Raw genomic sequence first — 15,926 nt, 5'->3', positions numbered from 1 at the left:
TAAGAGATAAATATTTTTTTCTTTATTAAAGTTTGGAGCCCTTATTTGAAAATTATTGGTGTTAAATTTTGATCTGGATGGGTACCACCATTCTTGCAGTTTAAATGTGACTGTATTAGATGATGGAGAGCAGCGAGATTCCCCTGTAGTTTGAGCAGTCAGATTTCTCGCCCTTGTTTTTGTATAGGGTGATGATGATGGCATCACAAAGGTCCTTAGGCAGCTTTCCTTGGTCCCAGCAGACATGAAAAAATCATGCAGTTTGGTATGCAGAGATCTGCCACCAGCCTTCCAGACCTCTGGGGGGATTCCATCCATACCTGCTGCTTTGCCACTTTTCAGTTGTTCAATTGCCTTATATGTCTCTTCCCGGGTAAGGACCTCATCCAGCTCTAACCTCAAGGGTTGTTGAGGGAGCTGGAGCAGGGCGGATTCTTGGACTGAGCGGTTGGCACTGAAAAGGGATTGGAAGTGTTCTGACCATCAATTGAGGATGGAGATCTTGTCGCTGAGGAGGACTTCGCCATCTGAGCTGCGCAGAGGGCTTTGGACTTGGGGTGAGGGGCCGTACACCGCCTTTAATGTCTCATAAATACCCCTGAAGTCGCCAATGTCGGCGCTAAGCTGGGTTCGTTTGGCGAGGCTAGCCCACCACTCATTTTGGATCTCCCGGAGTTTGCGCTGAAGGTGGCTGCATGCGAGACGGAAGGCTCATTTTTTCTCTGGCCAGGAAGGCTTTGCAAGGTGAGCCTGGTGGGCAGATCGCTTCTTTGCCAGCAGCTCCTGGATTTCCTGGTTGTTTTCGTCAAATCAGTCCTTGTTTTTCCTGGAGGAGAATCCCAGTACCTCTTCAGTGGATTGCAGTATGGCCATTTTCAGCTGATCCCAGAGGGTTTCAGGAGACATGTCCGTGAGGCAGTTTGCATCCTCGAGCTTTGCCTGGAAGTTTCCTCTCACTATGTCTGACTGCAAGTTTCCAACATTGAACCTCTTTCTGGGGGCTCCACTGTTCTTGTACTTTGGCTTGAAGTGAAGGTTGAGCTTGCAGCAAACAAGCCGGTGGTCAGTATGGCATTCCGCGCTGGGCATGACCCTTGTGTGGAGCACATCTCATTTGTCTCTTCATTGCAGGCAAAATCTTCACTAGGATTCTCCTTAATAGACTAATACCTAGTGTTGCCGAAAATGTCCTCCCAGAATCACAGTGTGGCTTTCGCGCAAACAGAGGAACTACTGACGTCTTTGCCCTCAGACAGCTCCAAAAAAAGTGCAGAGAACAAAACAAAGGACTCTACATCACCTTTGTTGACCTCACCAAAGCCTTTGACACCGTGAGCAGGAAAGGGCTCTGGCAAATACTAGAGCACCTCGGATGCCCCCCCAAGTTCTTCAACATGGTTATCCAACTGCACGAAAACCAACAAGGTCGGGTCAGATACAGCAATGAGCTCTCTGAACCCTTCTCCATTGACAATGGCGTGAAGCAAGGCTGCGTCCTCGCACCAACCCTCTTTACTATCTTCTTCAGCATGATGCTGAAACAAGCCTTGAAAGACCTCAACAATGAAGACGGTTTTACATCCGGTACAGCACAGATGGCAGTCTCACAAGAGCAACTTGTCCGTGAACTACTCTTTGCAGACGATGCCACTTTAGTTGCCCATTCAGAGCCAGCTCTCCAGCGCATGATGTCCTGTTTTGCGGAAACTGCCAAAATGTTTGGCCTGGAAGTCAGCCTGAAGAAAACTGAGGTCCTCTGTCAGCCAGCTCCCCACCATGACCACCAGCCCCCCCACATCTCCATCGGGTACACAGAACTCAAAACGGTCAACCAGTTTACCTACCTCGGCTGCACCATTTCATCTGATGCAAGGATCGACAAAAAGATAGACAACAGACTCGCCAAGGCAAATAGCACCTTTGGAAGACTACACAAAAGAGTCTGGAAAAACAACCACCTGAAGAAACACACAAAGATCAGTTTGTACAGAGCCGTTGTCATACCCACACTCCTGTTCGGCTCCAAATCATGGGTCCTCTACAGGCATCACCTACGGCTTCTAGAACGCTTCCACCAGCGTTGTCTCCGCTCCATCCTCAACATTCATTGGAGCGACTTCATCACCAACATCGAAGTACTCGAGCTGGCAGAGTCCACAAGCATCGAATCCATGCTGCTGAAGACCCAAATGCACTGGGTGGGTCACGTCTCCAGAAGGAGGACCATCGCCTTCCCAAGATCATGTTCTATGGTGAGCTCTCCACTGGCCACCGAGACAGAGGTGCACCAATGAAGAGGTACAAGGACTGCTTAAAGAAATCTCTTGGTGCCTGCCACATTGACCACCACCAGTGGGCTGATATCGCCTCCAACCGTGCATCTTGGCGCCTCACTGTTTGGCGGGCAGCAACCTCCTTTGAAGAAGATCGCAGAGCCCACCTCACTGACAAAAGACAAAGGAGGAAAAACCCAACACCCAACCCCAACCAACCAATTTTCCCTTGCAACCGCTGCAACCGTGCCTGCCTGTCCCGCATCAGACTTGTCAGTCACCAACGAGCCTGCAGCAGACGTGGACATACCCCTCCATAAATCTTCGTCTGCGGAGCCAAGCCAAAGAAAAAGAAAGAAGTTTAGATGATGTTCTCCCTTTTCTCTCTTTGAAGATGGGGATGGGAGGAGGGAGGGTATTAGTAGGGAGGTTGTTTTTTATATATAAATAATTAATCACGCTATGTCTGTATCAATATGTAAAAATCAATACTATGTTATGTGATTTTTAAAAAAAAAATTTTAAAAAGGAAATACATCATTGTCTAGGTTCTGGACTTACAACCCCAACCCCACTGGGACTATCTCCATGTGGAAGAACCACAGTCGTTCAAGAAGAGAGTTTACCTCTGTGACTCAGGGACAATTGTGTTGCACAGATCCACATTATGAATCCGTAGGAACACCCCTATATTCCAGCACTATTTGTAAGCTGCAAGTTAGTGCAGTGGTTAGTACAATGTTGTTGCAGCGCAGGTTCGAATCCAGCGCTATCTGTAAGGTGATTGTATGTTTCAACTGCCAGAGTTAAACCTCCCCACATCAAGTTTGAACTGATAAGATTTTGCATTTTCCCTGTTTTTGAATAAGAATCAGATGGCATGGAAAAGGCCCTTTGGCCCAACTTAATCCCATGGCTCATTGGCTGGAGACAACTACATCAACATGGTTTACACTGGAGGCCAAGAATCATGCAGCTAAAGTGCTCAACTGGATTGTAATTCCATCAAGCAAGCTGGATGAGGGTGATGTCAACAGGCAGGATCCACATCGAAGGCTACACTACAAATGTGTGAAAATGGGATAGCCCAGACATGATGGGCTGAAGGGTCTGTTCCTGTGCTCTACGATTCACTGGCTCAATGATGAACAACAAAATTAGAGGATTGAAAGGTTGGAAAGTATGCAGAAGAGGTCCACCAGGATGTTATATTAAAAGGGAAAGGTTCGATAGGCTGGGGTCTTTATTCCCCTGGAGCATAGAATGCTGAGGGGTGGCCTTAGAGGTTTATAAAATCACGAGAGGCATAGAACAATTGAAGGCTCACATGTTTGTCGCAGGGCAAAGGATTCTGAAACTAGGGGGCATAGGTTTAAGGTATGATTCCCAAGCTTTTTTTCCCTACTCACATGCCACCTTAAGTAACCCCTTACAAACCACAATAAATGAACAAGCATTTTAAGCCATTGCTTTCTTTATTTGGAATCTCCCTAATCTATTGCTGAACCATCGATCCAGAATCTTCTCGGAATCAACTCCCTGAATTGACAGTTTACACTTAGAGATAGCTCCGAAGAGATACTTCAACCGAATTTTATGCCCCTCATCAGACTTTTGATTGGTAAGCCAAAATTAGAAATTCCAAGAATATTACAATGACCAACACATATTTTGCATTATACAAACTCTGCAGAAATGGAGTTGAACATTGACCAAAGATTTTTAAAAAGCAGCAGATAGAAGATTCACTGCTTTTAGTGACAATTATAAATACATCTTTAGATTCTTTCTACTCCCTCCACCCTATATTACATTTTCCCTACTGTTGACACCTGCCATTCAGTTGCCAAGGCATTTAGCTCTGGAGTTTCAACATATTTCCTCCTCATTCGTCGCTGAAGATACATTCTAAACCATCTCCTCTGACCCAGCGTGATGTCCAGACTGCATATGTTGGAATCTTGAGCAGACAAAGAATTGCTGGAGGACCTCAGCAAGTCATACAACATCCATGGCTAGAAATGGTCAGTCAACATTCAATAAAGGGTCCAGACCCACAATGTTGACTGACTATTTCTACCCCTGGAATGGTGCTTTCCTCCAGTAATTCTTTGCTTCATCTGCCTAAACAAAGAATTTAGTCAGACTGGAGTTTATGTCAATTTTTAATCTTACTTTGATGGGGTTCAGCTTTGTGGATCATTGGGATTTCTTCTGGGGAAGGTCTGACCTATACAAATAGGATGGGTTGCACCTGAATTGGAAAGGGACCAATATCCTGGTGGGCAGGTTTGCTCGAGTTTTTGGGAAGAGTTTAAACTAGTTTGGCAGGGAGGGTGGGAACCAGAATGTGAGTGCAGAGGATAGGGCAGAAGGTCAAAAGCATGATACTTTTTGTTCTGAATTTGTGAGGAAGGACAGATAGGGAACAAAACATAAAGGTAGTCAGTTAGAGGGGTTCAAATGTGTCTTTTTCAATGCTAGAAGTATTAGGAAAAAAGAGGGTAAATTTAGAGCATGGATCAGTATGGGGATCCATGATGTTGTGGCCATTACAGCGACCTGGCTGGAGGAGGGACAGGATTGGCTGATGCAGGTACCAGGGTTCAGATGTTTTAAAAGGAATAAGATGGGAGGTAAGAGAGGTGGTGGAGGAGAGTAGCATTAATGGTCAGTGATAGTCTCAAGGTATAGAAAGGATGGAGGCTGCAGAGGGAGTGTCTACTGAGACGGTGTGGGTGGAAGTCAGAAATAGAAAGGGAGCAATCACTGCACTAGGAGTAATCTATAGGCCCCCAAATAGCTTTCAGAACACCAAGGAGCAGATAAGCAGGCAGATTTTGGAATTGTGCAAGAAATACAGGGTTGTAGTTATGGGTGATTTCAACTTCCCTACTATTATTGACTGTCACCTCCTGACTGCAAAAGAGATGGATGGGACTGAATTTGTTCAAGGATTCCTGACACATTATGTGGACCAGCCAATGAGAGGAGATGCCATACTGGATCTAATTCTGGGTAATGAACCTGGTCAGGTGGAAGACCTCTCAGTGGGGGAGCATTTTGGTGAAAGTGACCACAGCTCCCTGAGCTTTAGCATAGCAATAGATAAGGATAAAAGCAGACAAAATGGGAAAATGTTCAATTGGGGAAGGGATAATTATGATGGGATGAGGCAGGAACTAACGAGAGTAAATTGGAAACAGATGTTCAAGGGTGAAAGCACAGAACTAATGTGGAGGAAATTTAAGGACACTTGTATTGGGTTCAGGAGAGGTTTGTCCCATTGGGACAGGGAAATGATGGTAGGAAAAGCAAACTATGGTTGATGAAGCAGGTGAGGCAACTAGTCAAGAGGAAGAAGGAACCATATGTTAGATATAGGAAGCTGGAAACAGGAAGGGCTCATGAGAAGTATATGGTAGCCAGGGAGGAACTTAAGCAAAGACTTGGGAGAGCTTGACGGGGGCATGAGAAGGCCTTAGCCTGTAGGATTAGGAGAACCCCAAGGTGTTCTATGCATATGTGAAGAACAGAAGGATGATGAGAATGAAGGTGGGGCCCTGAAAGGATAAAGGAGGCAACATGTGCCTGGAGGCGGAGGAAGTTGGGTAGGTCCTGAATGTTTCAGTATTCAAAAGAGAAAAGGACCTTGATCAGGGTGAGGATGGAATAGAACAGGCTTTTGTGCTGGACAATGTGGAGGATTGAGAAGTCCCCAGGCCTGATGCAATATACCCCAGTTTACTGTAGGAAGTGAGGAGATAGCTGAAGCAGTACTGATGATCATTGAGTCCTCTTTGGCCACAGGGAAGGGGCTGGAGGATTGGAGAATGGCAAATGTCATCCCCTTGTTTAAAAAAGGTAATAGGGAGAAACCCTGGAAATATAGACTGGTGAGTCTTACGTCAATAGTGTGTAAACTATTGGAGAGAATTCTTAAGGATAGGATCTATGAGGATTTGGAGAAGTAGAGTCTACTCAAGGATATTCAGCATGGCTTTGTGATGGGTAGGGTATAACTGAGTTTTTAGAGGAGGTAATGAAAAAAAGGGTAGGGTGGTAGGTGCAATCTACTGTATATGGATTTGACAAGGTCCCCAATGAGAGACTCATTCAGAAAGTCATGAGGCATGGGATCCATGGAACTTTGGCTATGTGGGTGTAAAATTGGCTTGTAGATAGAAAGTAGAGAGTAGCATTGGAATGAAAGTATTCCGCCTGGAGGTCAGTTCAAGGATCTGATCTGGGGACCCCTGCTCTTTGTGATTTTTATAAATGATCTGAATGAAGAGGTGGAAGAATGGGTCAGTAAGTGTGAAGATGATATGAAGGTTGGAGGAGTTGTGGATTGAGCTGAATTTTATAGAAAGTTAGTAAATGATACATCCACAATGCAGAGTTTGGCAGAAAAGTTGTAGTTGGAGCTAAATCCAGAAAAGTGTGAGGTGATGCATTTTGGAAGGACAAACCAGAAGGCAGGAGTATAGGGTTAATGGTCAATGAACAAAGAGACCATGGGGTCCAAATCCATGCATCCCTCAAGGTCGCTGCACATATAGGTATGACAGTTAAGAAGTCCTATGGTAAGTTGGGCTTCATTAATCGGGGGATTGAGTTCAAGAGCAGAGTGGTCATGTTGCAATTCTACAATTCTCGGTTGAGCCCACACTTAGAGTCGTGTTTCATGATAGGAAGGATGTGGAAGCCATGGAGAGGGTGCAGAGGAGATTTACCAGGATGTTACTGTATTGGAAAATAAGTCTTATGAGGCAAGGCTAGCAAGCAGAACTGGGACTTTTCTTTTTGGAGCGCAGAAGGATGAGAGGAGTCTTAATAGAGGTCTACAAGATTATGAAAGGCATAGATAGGATGGACAGTCAGTATCCATTTCCCAGGGCAGGAACAGCAATACCAGAGGACATATGTACAAAGTGAAGGGAGGTAGGTTTCGGGGAGACATCAGGGGTGTTATTTTACGCAGAGAGTTGCAGGTGCATGGAATGCTTTGCCAGGGATAGTGATGGAGGCTGAAACACTCGGGCATTTAAGAAACTCTTAGACAAGCACATGGATGGAAAAGACAATAGAGGGTTACAAAGTAGGGATGGTTTAGAACTTTTTTTCAGGAATATATGGGTTGGCACAACATCGAGGGTCAAAGGGCCTGTACTGTGCTGTAGTGTTCTATGCTCTATTGCTATTCATTGACATTCTTTGGAAATACTGTCCATTATTATATCTCTGTCTCTGAACTGTAAAGGCTTAAAACAGAGAAAAGCAGACCACCCTTTCACTCATATTCATATGTTCATCTAGAAGCCTCTTAAACACCATCATATCATATACTTCATGACTACCTCTAGTGGCCCATTCCAGATACCTACAACTCTGTTAAAAAAAATTGCCCCGCACATCTCCCTTAAATCCCCCTCATCTTAAATGCACATCCACGTTTATGTGACATTTTTACGCTGGGAAAAAGTTTCTTACTGTCCACTCCATCAATTACTCTCATGGTTATATAAACTTCTATCAGATCTCCTCTGACTTGCCAGAAAAAAAACAACCCAAATTTGTCCACCCTTTCCTTAAAGCTCATACTCTCTAATCCAGGCAGCATCCAGGTAAATCTCTCCTACATCTTTACCGAGCCTTCCCATTTTTCCTGTAATGGGGTGCTAAAATGTTATACAATACACTAAGTCAAACCAAACCAAAGTTTTATATAGCATCCACATGACTGCCTTCCTTTTGTACTCAATGTCCCCACCAATGAAGCCAAGCTTACCACTGTCAAAACACAGAAATGCTGGAGGAACTCAGCCAGTCTCATAGTATCCATTGGAGGTAAAGAAAGGATGATGAAAGGGGGAGGAGTCCAGACTAACAGACAAAAGGTGTTAATTGGATATGATAAGAGGAAAGGTGAGAATTGATTTTACCTCTGAAAAAGGAGACAGAGGGAAAAGGGAAAAGAGAGAGAGACAGAGAGAAAGCTAGAGGAAAGGAGACATGGGGTAGTGGGAGGTGGTTTGTTACAGAAACCGGAGTAGTCAATATTAATGCCATCCGGTTGGAGGGTACCCAGACGAATTATGTGGTGTTGTACCTCCTGTTTGCAGGTGGTCTCCATCCGGCAGTGGATGAAACCTTGGCCTTCTTTAACAGTTCAGAGGTAAAGAGCAAGAGCCACTCACATTGATGGATTTGGAGACATAAACAGACAGGACAGTTAAAGCAACAGATTTTATTCCTTAACATTCATGAACCTCACGGTATTTTTGACAATCAGTAGTTTCGTTTTTATTATTGAAACCAGATTTTAATAAAAATCCATATTTATGTAATTGAATTTTAATCCTTCAGCTGCCACGGTGGGATTTGATTTCAGTTCGAATCAATGGTACAATCCTGTGGCTACCACTATGAAATGAACTATTTATTGCCTTGTGCATGGAGATCTTGAGAAAGGTTTAGATCTGTGTACCATCCAAGAAGCTTGCAAAAATTCACCACCCTCCAGCTCCATCTTGGACTCACGCAGAAAAGCTATTCACAGAAAATGGCATAAGATTAACCATGATAAAGGCAGAGTTTAATTTCCACATAGCAGGCCAATCAAATTTAAAATATAAATAAAAAATAACAACGGTTTCCCGATGGGAATCTGGCATGATGATGTAGTGGCCAAGATCTGGGAAGTGGGATTAATTTAAAATCCATTTTTGGCTGGTATGAACATAATAGGCCAAAAAGGTCCCCACAATATTTGACAATCCGATGAATTTCATGTACTTACTCGTCTTCTCCTTGATAAAACTCATCAAGGGCCATTTTTGTTGATCACAAATCTTCACTATTTTCCTTCACCTGGGTCCAATGCCTGTTTTGGCATTTGATCTTTCTTTGTCTTACATGAGTCTGGTCTGCAGCCCTTCCCCTCTGCAACTTGCTCGACATGGAAATCCCAAATGCAAGGGGCAATGCCTTGGCTGGGTACAGCTCTGAGTCTGGGGATAATGTGCATTGCTGTCGCCTGAGGTACAAGTCAAGTGCAATATTAAAAATCATATCTCTGATGAGCCCAGTGCGAATATTTATTCAGAGCCACATTGAAGAAATCCAATGAGATACAAGGACAGTGAGGGACGGAAATTAAGGCACATTTTAATAGCTAGTCACGTAGCAAATTGAAGCTTACTATTATTTACACTTCATCTTGCATACAAGAGAAGGAATTTTTATTTACAAAAAAAAATTAACAACACATTCATTAAAGAAATAAAAGTTTAAAAAAGTAATTCCACTTCAGCACTACCTTGCATTTACATAGCACCATCAATGTTTCAAGAGGAATATTCAAATAAAATGTATCCCTGATTCACTGAAGAAAGTTTTAGGAAGTGAAAGATTGAGGGAAAGATTGGGAGAATTCCAACGTTTAGTGACCAGGCAGCCACTAATGGTAAATCTATCACCAGAATTGATGCATATATTTTGATGTGTGGATATTAGTAGAGCTACAGCAGATTTGAAATGTAGCAAGGGACAAGACCAGGAAGGTGCCTAAAACCATGAAAGAAGAATATTAACATTTCAGATCAAAGACCCTTTGCCAGAAATATATTCCTTGATAATGTCCCAGATATCTTCATTCTACATTGTACGTTAGCTGATCCACTGTACCATTCTTTAAGCTTGTGGTTTATCCTCTACTTCCTGCACTATTCCCATATCTCTCAATGTCCAGAAATAAACAAACATAGTCATGAAATGGGATTGCAGCCAATGCAGAGTAATCCAGGTTCTATCAGAATGGGCATTGAAGCAACAGGTTTGATCCTAGGCTCCATATGTGATGGCACTAGGTCTGGCTGCCTTCAAACACAGCTCAAGTCAATGACGTAATAGGGCACCAAATCAATGACGTAATAGGGCACCAAATCAATGCAATAATGATCAAAAAATGCAGTCACAGCCAAAAAAAATCATATTTTACTCTGGAGACACAAAGAGATATACAAAATGGAAATAGGCTTCTCAGTCCATTGGCCATCAATCATTCACTCTAATGCTACGTGAGGTCCATTTTTAAAATTTTCCCCACATTCCTGTCTACAACCCTTAGATTCTGCCACTCCCATACAAAAGGGGAAATATACAGTGGGAAATTAACCAACTGACCTGCATTTTCATTGGGATCTGGGAGGGAACCCAACTGGTGGAGTTTTTGTGGAGTTTGCACTGGTCACAGGGAGAATGTACGAACTCCACCCAGTCAGCACTGGAGGTCAGGATTGAACCCACTCTAAGCCACTCTACAGGAATAGTTCACTGCTCCACCATTCAAAGATGTCATGTAGTCACACGGGTGACTGCAGATGCTGGAATCTGGAGCTAAACACAATCTGCTGGAGGAACAGCATCCATGGGAGAAAAAGAACAATCAACGCTTCAGCTGGGCATGCTTTGATGCTTCATCAAGACTGTCTTGATGAAGGGCTCCAGCTTGAAATTTTGACTGTTCTTGTTCTTTCACTAATGCTGTTCGAACCGCTGAGTTCCTCCAGCAGATTGTGATTTGCATTGAGCAGTTCTGAATTATATTCAGTAAAAATCTGTCCAATGCTATTTATTTTTCAACTGAGGTCATTGGAATAAAGGCAGTGTATGGATAAAAGAAATATATTTTGACCTTATTATCAGGTTGGCTCAGATGCTACATCAATGCACTTCCACACGCATCTCAGAGACTTACTATTGGCATAGTCACTCATTTGCTCTTCATTCCAGGGGCATCTCTGGATCTCAGGACAGATTGATGACAGGCCAGGAGTCAAACCCACAGGAGATTAACTGTACATGAACTACAGTGGCATTGTTAATTCTGGTGTTGCTACATTGGACATTTTCTGTCATGCATTAAACACTCAATGCAGTAGTACATTCACAAAACTCTGTAACTGTTTTCATAGAGTTCTACTGCAGAGAAACAGGCCCTTAGGCCCAACTTGTCAATGCTGGCTAAGCTAGTCCCAATTTTTCTGAGTTTGGCCAGTGTACCAATAAACCTTTCCCATCCACGTACCTGTCTACATGTCATTTAATTGTCTCCGTCTATGAAAATATTATTTCTCTATTTATTGTCCATCTTTAATTAATTCCTGTACAGGAGGCCATTCAGCCCAGCAAGTCTATGGCAGCTCACACAGCAATCCCATCCTCCAAGGAGCTTCCTTCAAAATCTACCCACATGGGCATAGTGTTAGCCTAGTGGCTACGCAATGGTATTAGAGCGCCAGTGACCTAAGTTCAAATCCGTCATTGACCGTAGAGAGTTTGTACATTCTCCTCATGTCTGGGTGGGATTTCCCCAGGTTCTCACCCACCCTACAAAGAATATAGGTTTGTAGGTTAATTGCGTGTAATTGGGTGGCACGGGTTTAAATGACCAGAATTGGCTTCTAGCATGTTGCAAATAAAATAAAATTTTAAAAATGTAAAAATTCCCATCAATTCTACCACCCACCTGAATTAGGGGAAGTTTAAAGTAGTTAGTTTACCTATAAAGATGTGAAAGAAAACTGAAACATCTGGAGGAAATCCATGCGGTCACAGGGAGAATGTGCAAACTCCAAAGAGTCAGCCCCTGGGGTCAGGATTGAACCTGGTTGATAGAGATGTGAGGGGCAGAAGCTCTTCTAGTGCACCACTGAGCCATCCTTTTCCCCCCAAAGAGGCACAGTTATGTTACTGGATCAACAGACAGAATTCAACTATCTTCCCACATGTACTAAAGAATTCTATACCGTTAATCCAGTATCAACCTTGTTAGGGCAACAGTGGAATAATCTTTCTTTGGCTTGGCTTCGCGGACGAAGATTTATGGAGGGGTATGTCCACGTCTGCTGCAGGCCCGTTGGTGAATTCAAACAAATAAATACATCTGAATTTGAAAATAAAACATTCCAAATTAACAATGGTGACCATAAGTTCTCACAAACCCCATCTACTTCATGAACATCCTTCAGGGAAAGAGATCCACTGTCTTTACCTAGTCTTGCCTAATTATATATTACCCCAGATCAATCAATATAGTTGACTTTAAATGACCTCCTGGGCGGAAGGATGAAGTAAGGACAATAAATATGAGCCTTATCATTGACCTCCATTTCCTGTGAAGAAAAAGTAAGAGAAAGTACTCTCGCAACCGAAGAAATATCTGGAAGAGCACTTGAATCACCAGGGCACAACAGTCAATGGACAAAGTGCTGGCAAGTTGAATTCACATAGCTAGGTATTAGATGGTCTGCATAGGGCCAAAGGGCCTGATTCAGTGCTATATGACTCTATGAAAGACTCTCAGACCACATACAGTATATGTGAACATAGAACAGAACATTACAGCACAGTGTAGCCCCTTTGGTCCATGATGTGCCGACCTATCAATCTAATCCTTCTCTATTTCAAACCCATAACCCTCTACTTTTCTTACACTTCATGTGCCTATCAAAGACTCTTCCATGTCCCTATGGTACCAGCCTCTACCACCATCTCATCAATGCCTTCTAGGCACCCACTGCTCTATGTGCAAAAAAACTTACCCCTGACGTCTCCCCTAAACTTTCCTCCACTTACCTTCAACATACTGTATGTCCTCAGGAATTTGCTCTGTCCACCCTATGTCCCTCAAAATCTTATATACCTTGATGTGATGGCATCATAAGCTTAGAATTCTCTCGTGTCCAATTCTCCATCTCAGAACAACCTGGTCCTTTAAAATATCAAGGGCCACATTCCAAAGGCGCAACTTAATCAAGGGTGAAGCAGCAATTAGGTCTTCCTGATGCAAACCAAAGTGATCATATCAAGAGCATTAAATTATGTGTATGAATCATCAAAGGATTCACTCTGAATTATTTGTTCAGTAGTTCGCTAATTCCAAAGATAATTAGTCTTGGAGATCTTAACAATATAACTATAAAATCACAGAATTATTATGACACAGGAGATAATTCAGCCCATTGAGTCTTAAGCTCTCTGAAGCGCAATCCATCAGTCCATTTCCCAGCTTCTTATCTAAAGCCCTGCATAACCTCCAAATCCCCTTTGAAAACCTGGAATCACTCTGCTTTGACCAGGTCCATGGGCAGTGAGTTCCAAATTCCAAAGAAAAATCCTGGGAATCCAAACACCTCATCCCTGTCTGATCAGGAATTGCAATTAATAAACTTTCCCTCAAGGTAACTACAAAGTTTGTTTTAAAATAATGCTCCAAGTTTAACTTCTCTCCTTAAAATCTTTGCAATGCAAACTCACTGCAATTTGGACTTTAAATAATCAGGCCACTGAGATTTTAAATGAATGGCAACAAAAAGGTTTAACTCACTAGTCATATTCAACCATAGAAGCAGATCCCAAAGAAACTTTGTTGCACACTTAAAATAATGGATCTTTCAAGGTTTTGAAAAGAGAACAGAGTGGGATTAATTGGACAAGATTTTGAAATGTTCTAGCACAACCATGTTGGGCAGAATGGCCTCCAACATTGATGAACCATTCTGACCACTCACACAAATAAAGCACAGGAATTAATTTCTTTGTTAAAAAAAAGCATGTTTGATCCATCATTTTAACAATGGAAAAAATACAGTTGCTTTAAATATTTCACAAGAATTTCATCCAATTAATTTCCGATGGTAAAAATTGATTTGCTGGATGTCTCTGGTTAAGCAACCAAATGTTGACTCTATCCTTCTGAATGTTATTCCTCCTCCTTCCTTCTCCCAAATGTCAAATCCAAAAGATTTACAATGCCATGGGGTTGTTATGAATCAACTGACTTTTCCTCCAAAAAGGAGACATTTCACATTCATGGTGAGGAAAGGGGAGGAGAGAAATGGAACGGAAAGAGGATAGAGGACACATTACAAGGAACAGATCAGTTTAAAAATACAAAACATTCTGATGGTCCTACGACAGGGGATGATGAATGAAATATGGGAGTGAACATAAACACAGGCTTGGTTGGACCTGTTGAGTTAAAGGCCCATTTCTATACAGTAAATTCTATGTAAGACTATGTTTTGCTACGTTTAGGCTCCACCGAACATCCAACTAAGAAGAAACACTGAAGGGGGAAAGAGAAAAAAATCACTTTTAGATTTTTTTTAAATTGCCATTTTTTTTCCCCCCTCTCAGATTTGAAGGAGCATTTCCATCTCCTGGTTCTATAGTCACACTCAAAGTTCCATTTCCTGAAATACCAATTAATCTTGGTGAGGAAGCCCTAAGCAAATCTACAGTTTCACAGAGATGATTGGTTGCCATGGCGATGTTAATACTGTCCAGCCACTGTGGCAGCCATTTTTTCGGCTGTGTTTAGTCTTTTCCCAAATTAAATCTCTTCGTCCATGAGTCTATATATATAAAAAAAAATTGTTGCTCTTTCAGTCTTGGTCTCTTCTGTCATAAACAAGGCTTGATGGCTGGATTGTGGATTTTGAAGTGCAAATCTTGAATGGAGGACCTCAAGAAAATTTGGAACTGAGACTGGCTGATGCGACAATGCCTACGAGCATTCTTATGACTATGATTTGCTGGCAGAGGTCCATTCTGGTTCATTTCTAAGCATCGCCTCAGTGGGAGTTAGGTGTAGGCTCTCCCAGGTGATGAATCAGGCCGGTAGTCATATTTGTTCAAGGTGCTGGGATAGTATGTTGTGGTGTACACATTCGTCTGCTGTACGGAGGAGAAATAGTTGCTTCTGTCATCAGGAATCAAATTGTTCTTGCTCAGTGTCTAAGGTAAAAGAAAAAATAAAATTAAATATCTTTGGATAAGAATGACATTGAGTAATTTCACCAAACCAGCTGATTTAAGAAAGTAAAAGATGCATGCAATTCTGCTGCATTTCACAGGGAGCAGTCCAATGGGTGCAATGAGTAGAGCAACTGCCTCTCAGCTCCAGTGACCTAGGGTCACTCGCATCCTTGGGAGATGACTGGATGGAGTTTGCATGTTCTTCTGGTGACTATATGGGTTTTGTCTCGGTTGAATATACAACAGTGAAGCATGGTACAGGTCCTTCTGCCCACAATGTTGTGCTGACCTATGTAAACCTACTCCAGAACAATCTAATCCTTCCCGACCTCACAATCATATGTTTCTTACATCCATCTAACTACCTAAGTGTCTTTTGAATGTCCCCATTGTAGCAGCCTCCACCAACAACCCCAGCAATGCATTCCAGGCACCCACCACTCTGTGTGTTAAAACATATCTCTACATCTTCCCTAAATGTTCCTCCACTCACCTAAAACAGATGTCCTCTGGCAATTAATATTGTCTTTCCAGGACAAAAGTGTTGGCTGCCCACCCATCTAAACCCCTCATATTTCCTCCAATTTCCTCCCACATGCCAAAAATGTGCAGGAAGTGTATTCGGCCCCTGTAAATTATCCCTAGTGTGTGTAAGAACACACAATGCTGGACAGACTCAGCAGGTCAAACAGTGTCCTTGATGTAGCAAAGGCAGAGATACATAACTGACGCTTTGGGCTTGAACCCTTCATCAAATATGAGAAAATCCCTACTGTGTGGATGTGTGGGAGAATCTGGGGAATTTAAGGTCATATGGCCCAGAACAGG

General features: G+C 42.7%; 1 protein-coding gene across 6 annotated transcripts in view; it reads right to left on the bottom strand.

Annotated features, from left to right (window-relative positions):
* Positions 1-9,431: 9,431 nt before the first annotated feature.
* The window catches only part of sema5ba (sema domain, seven thrombospondin repeats (type 1 and type 1-like), transmembrane domain (TM) and short cytoplasmic domain, (semaphorin) 5Ba), a 395,686-nt gene continuing 389,191 nt past the window's right edge, over positions 9,432-15,926 (bottom strand). For all 6 annotated transcript variants that reach the window (XM_069934791.1, XM_069934794.1, XM_069934796.1 and 3 more), the window contains one exon: positions 9,432-15,077. In XM_069934791.1, coding sequence (XP_069790892.1) covers positions 14,925-15,077 — 153 coding nt within the window. In that variant the 3' untranslated portion in view covers positions 9,432-14,924. The remainder of the gene's footprint in view (positions 15,078-15,926) is intronic.

The sequence above is a fragment of the Narcine bancroftii genome, chromosome 4 (genome assembly GCF_036971445.1).
Source record: "Narcine bancroftii isolate sNarBan1 chromosome 4, sNarBan1.hap1, whole genome shotgun sequence".
Lineage (NCBI taxonomy): Eukaryota > Metazoa > Chordata > Chondrichthyes > Torpediniformes > Narcinidae > Narcine > Narcine bancroftii.
Note: the sequence above shows the minus strand (reverse complement) of the source record. Positions and strands in the feature narration are given on the sequence as shown.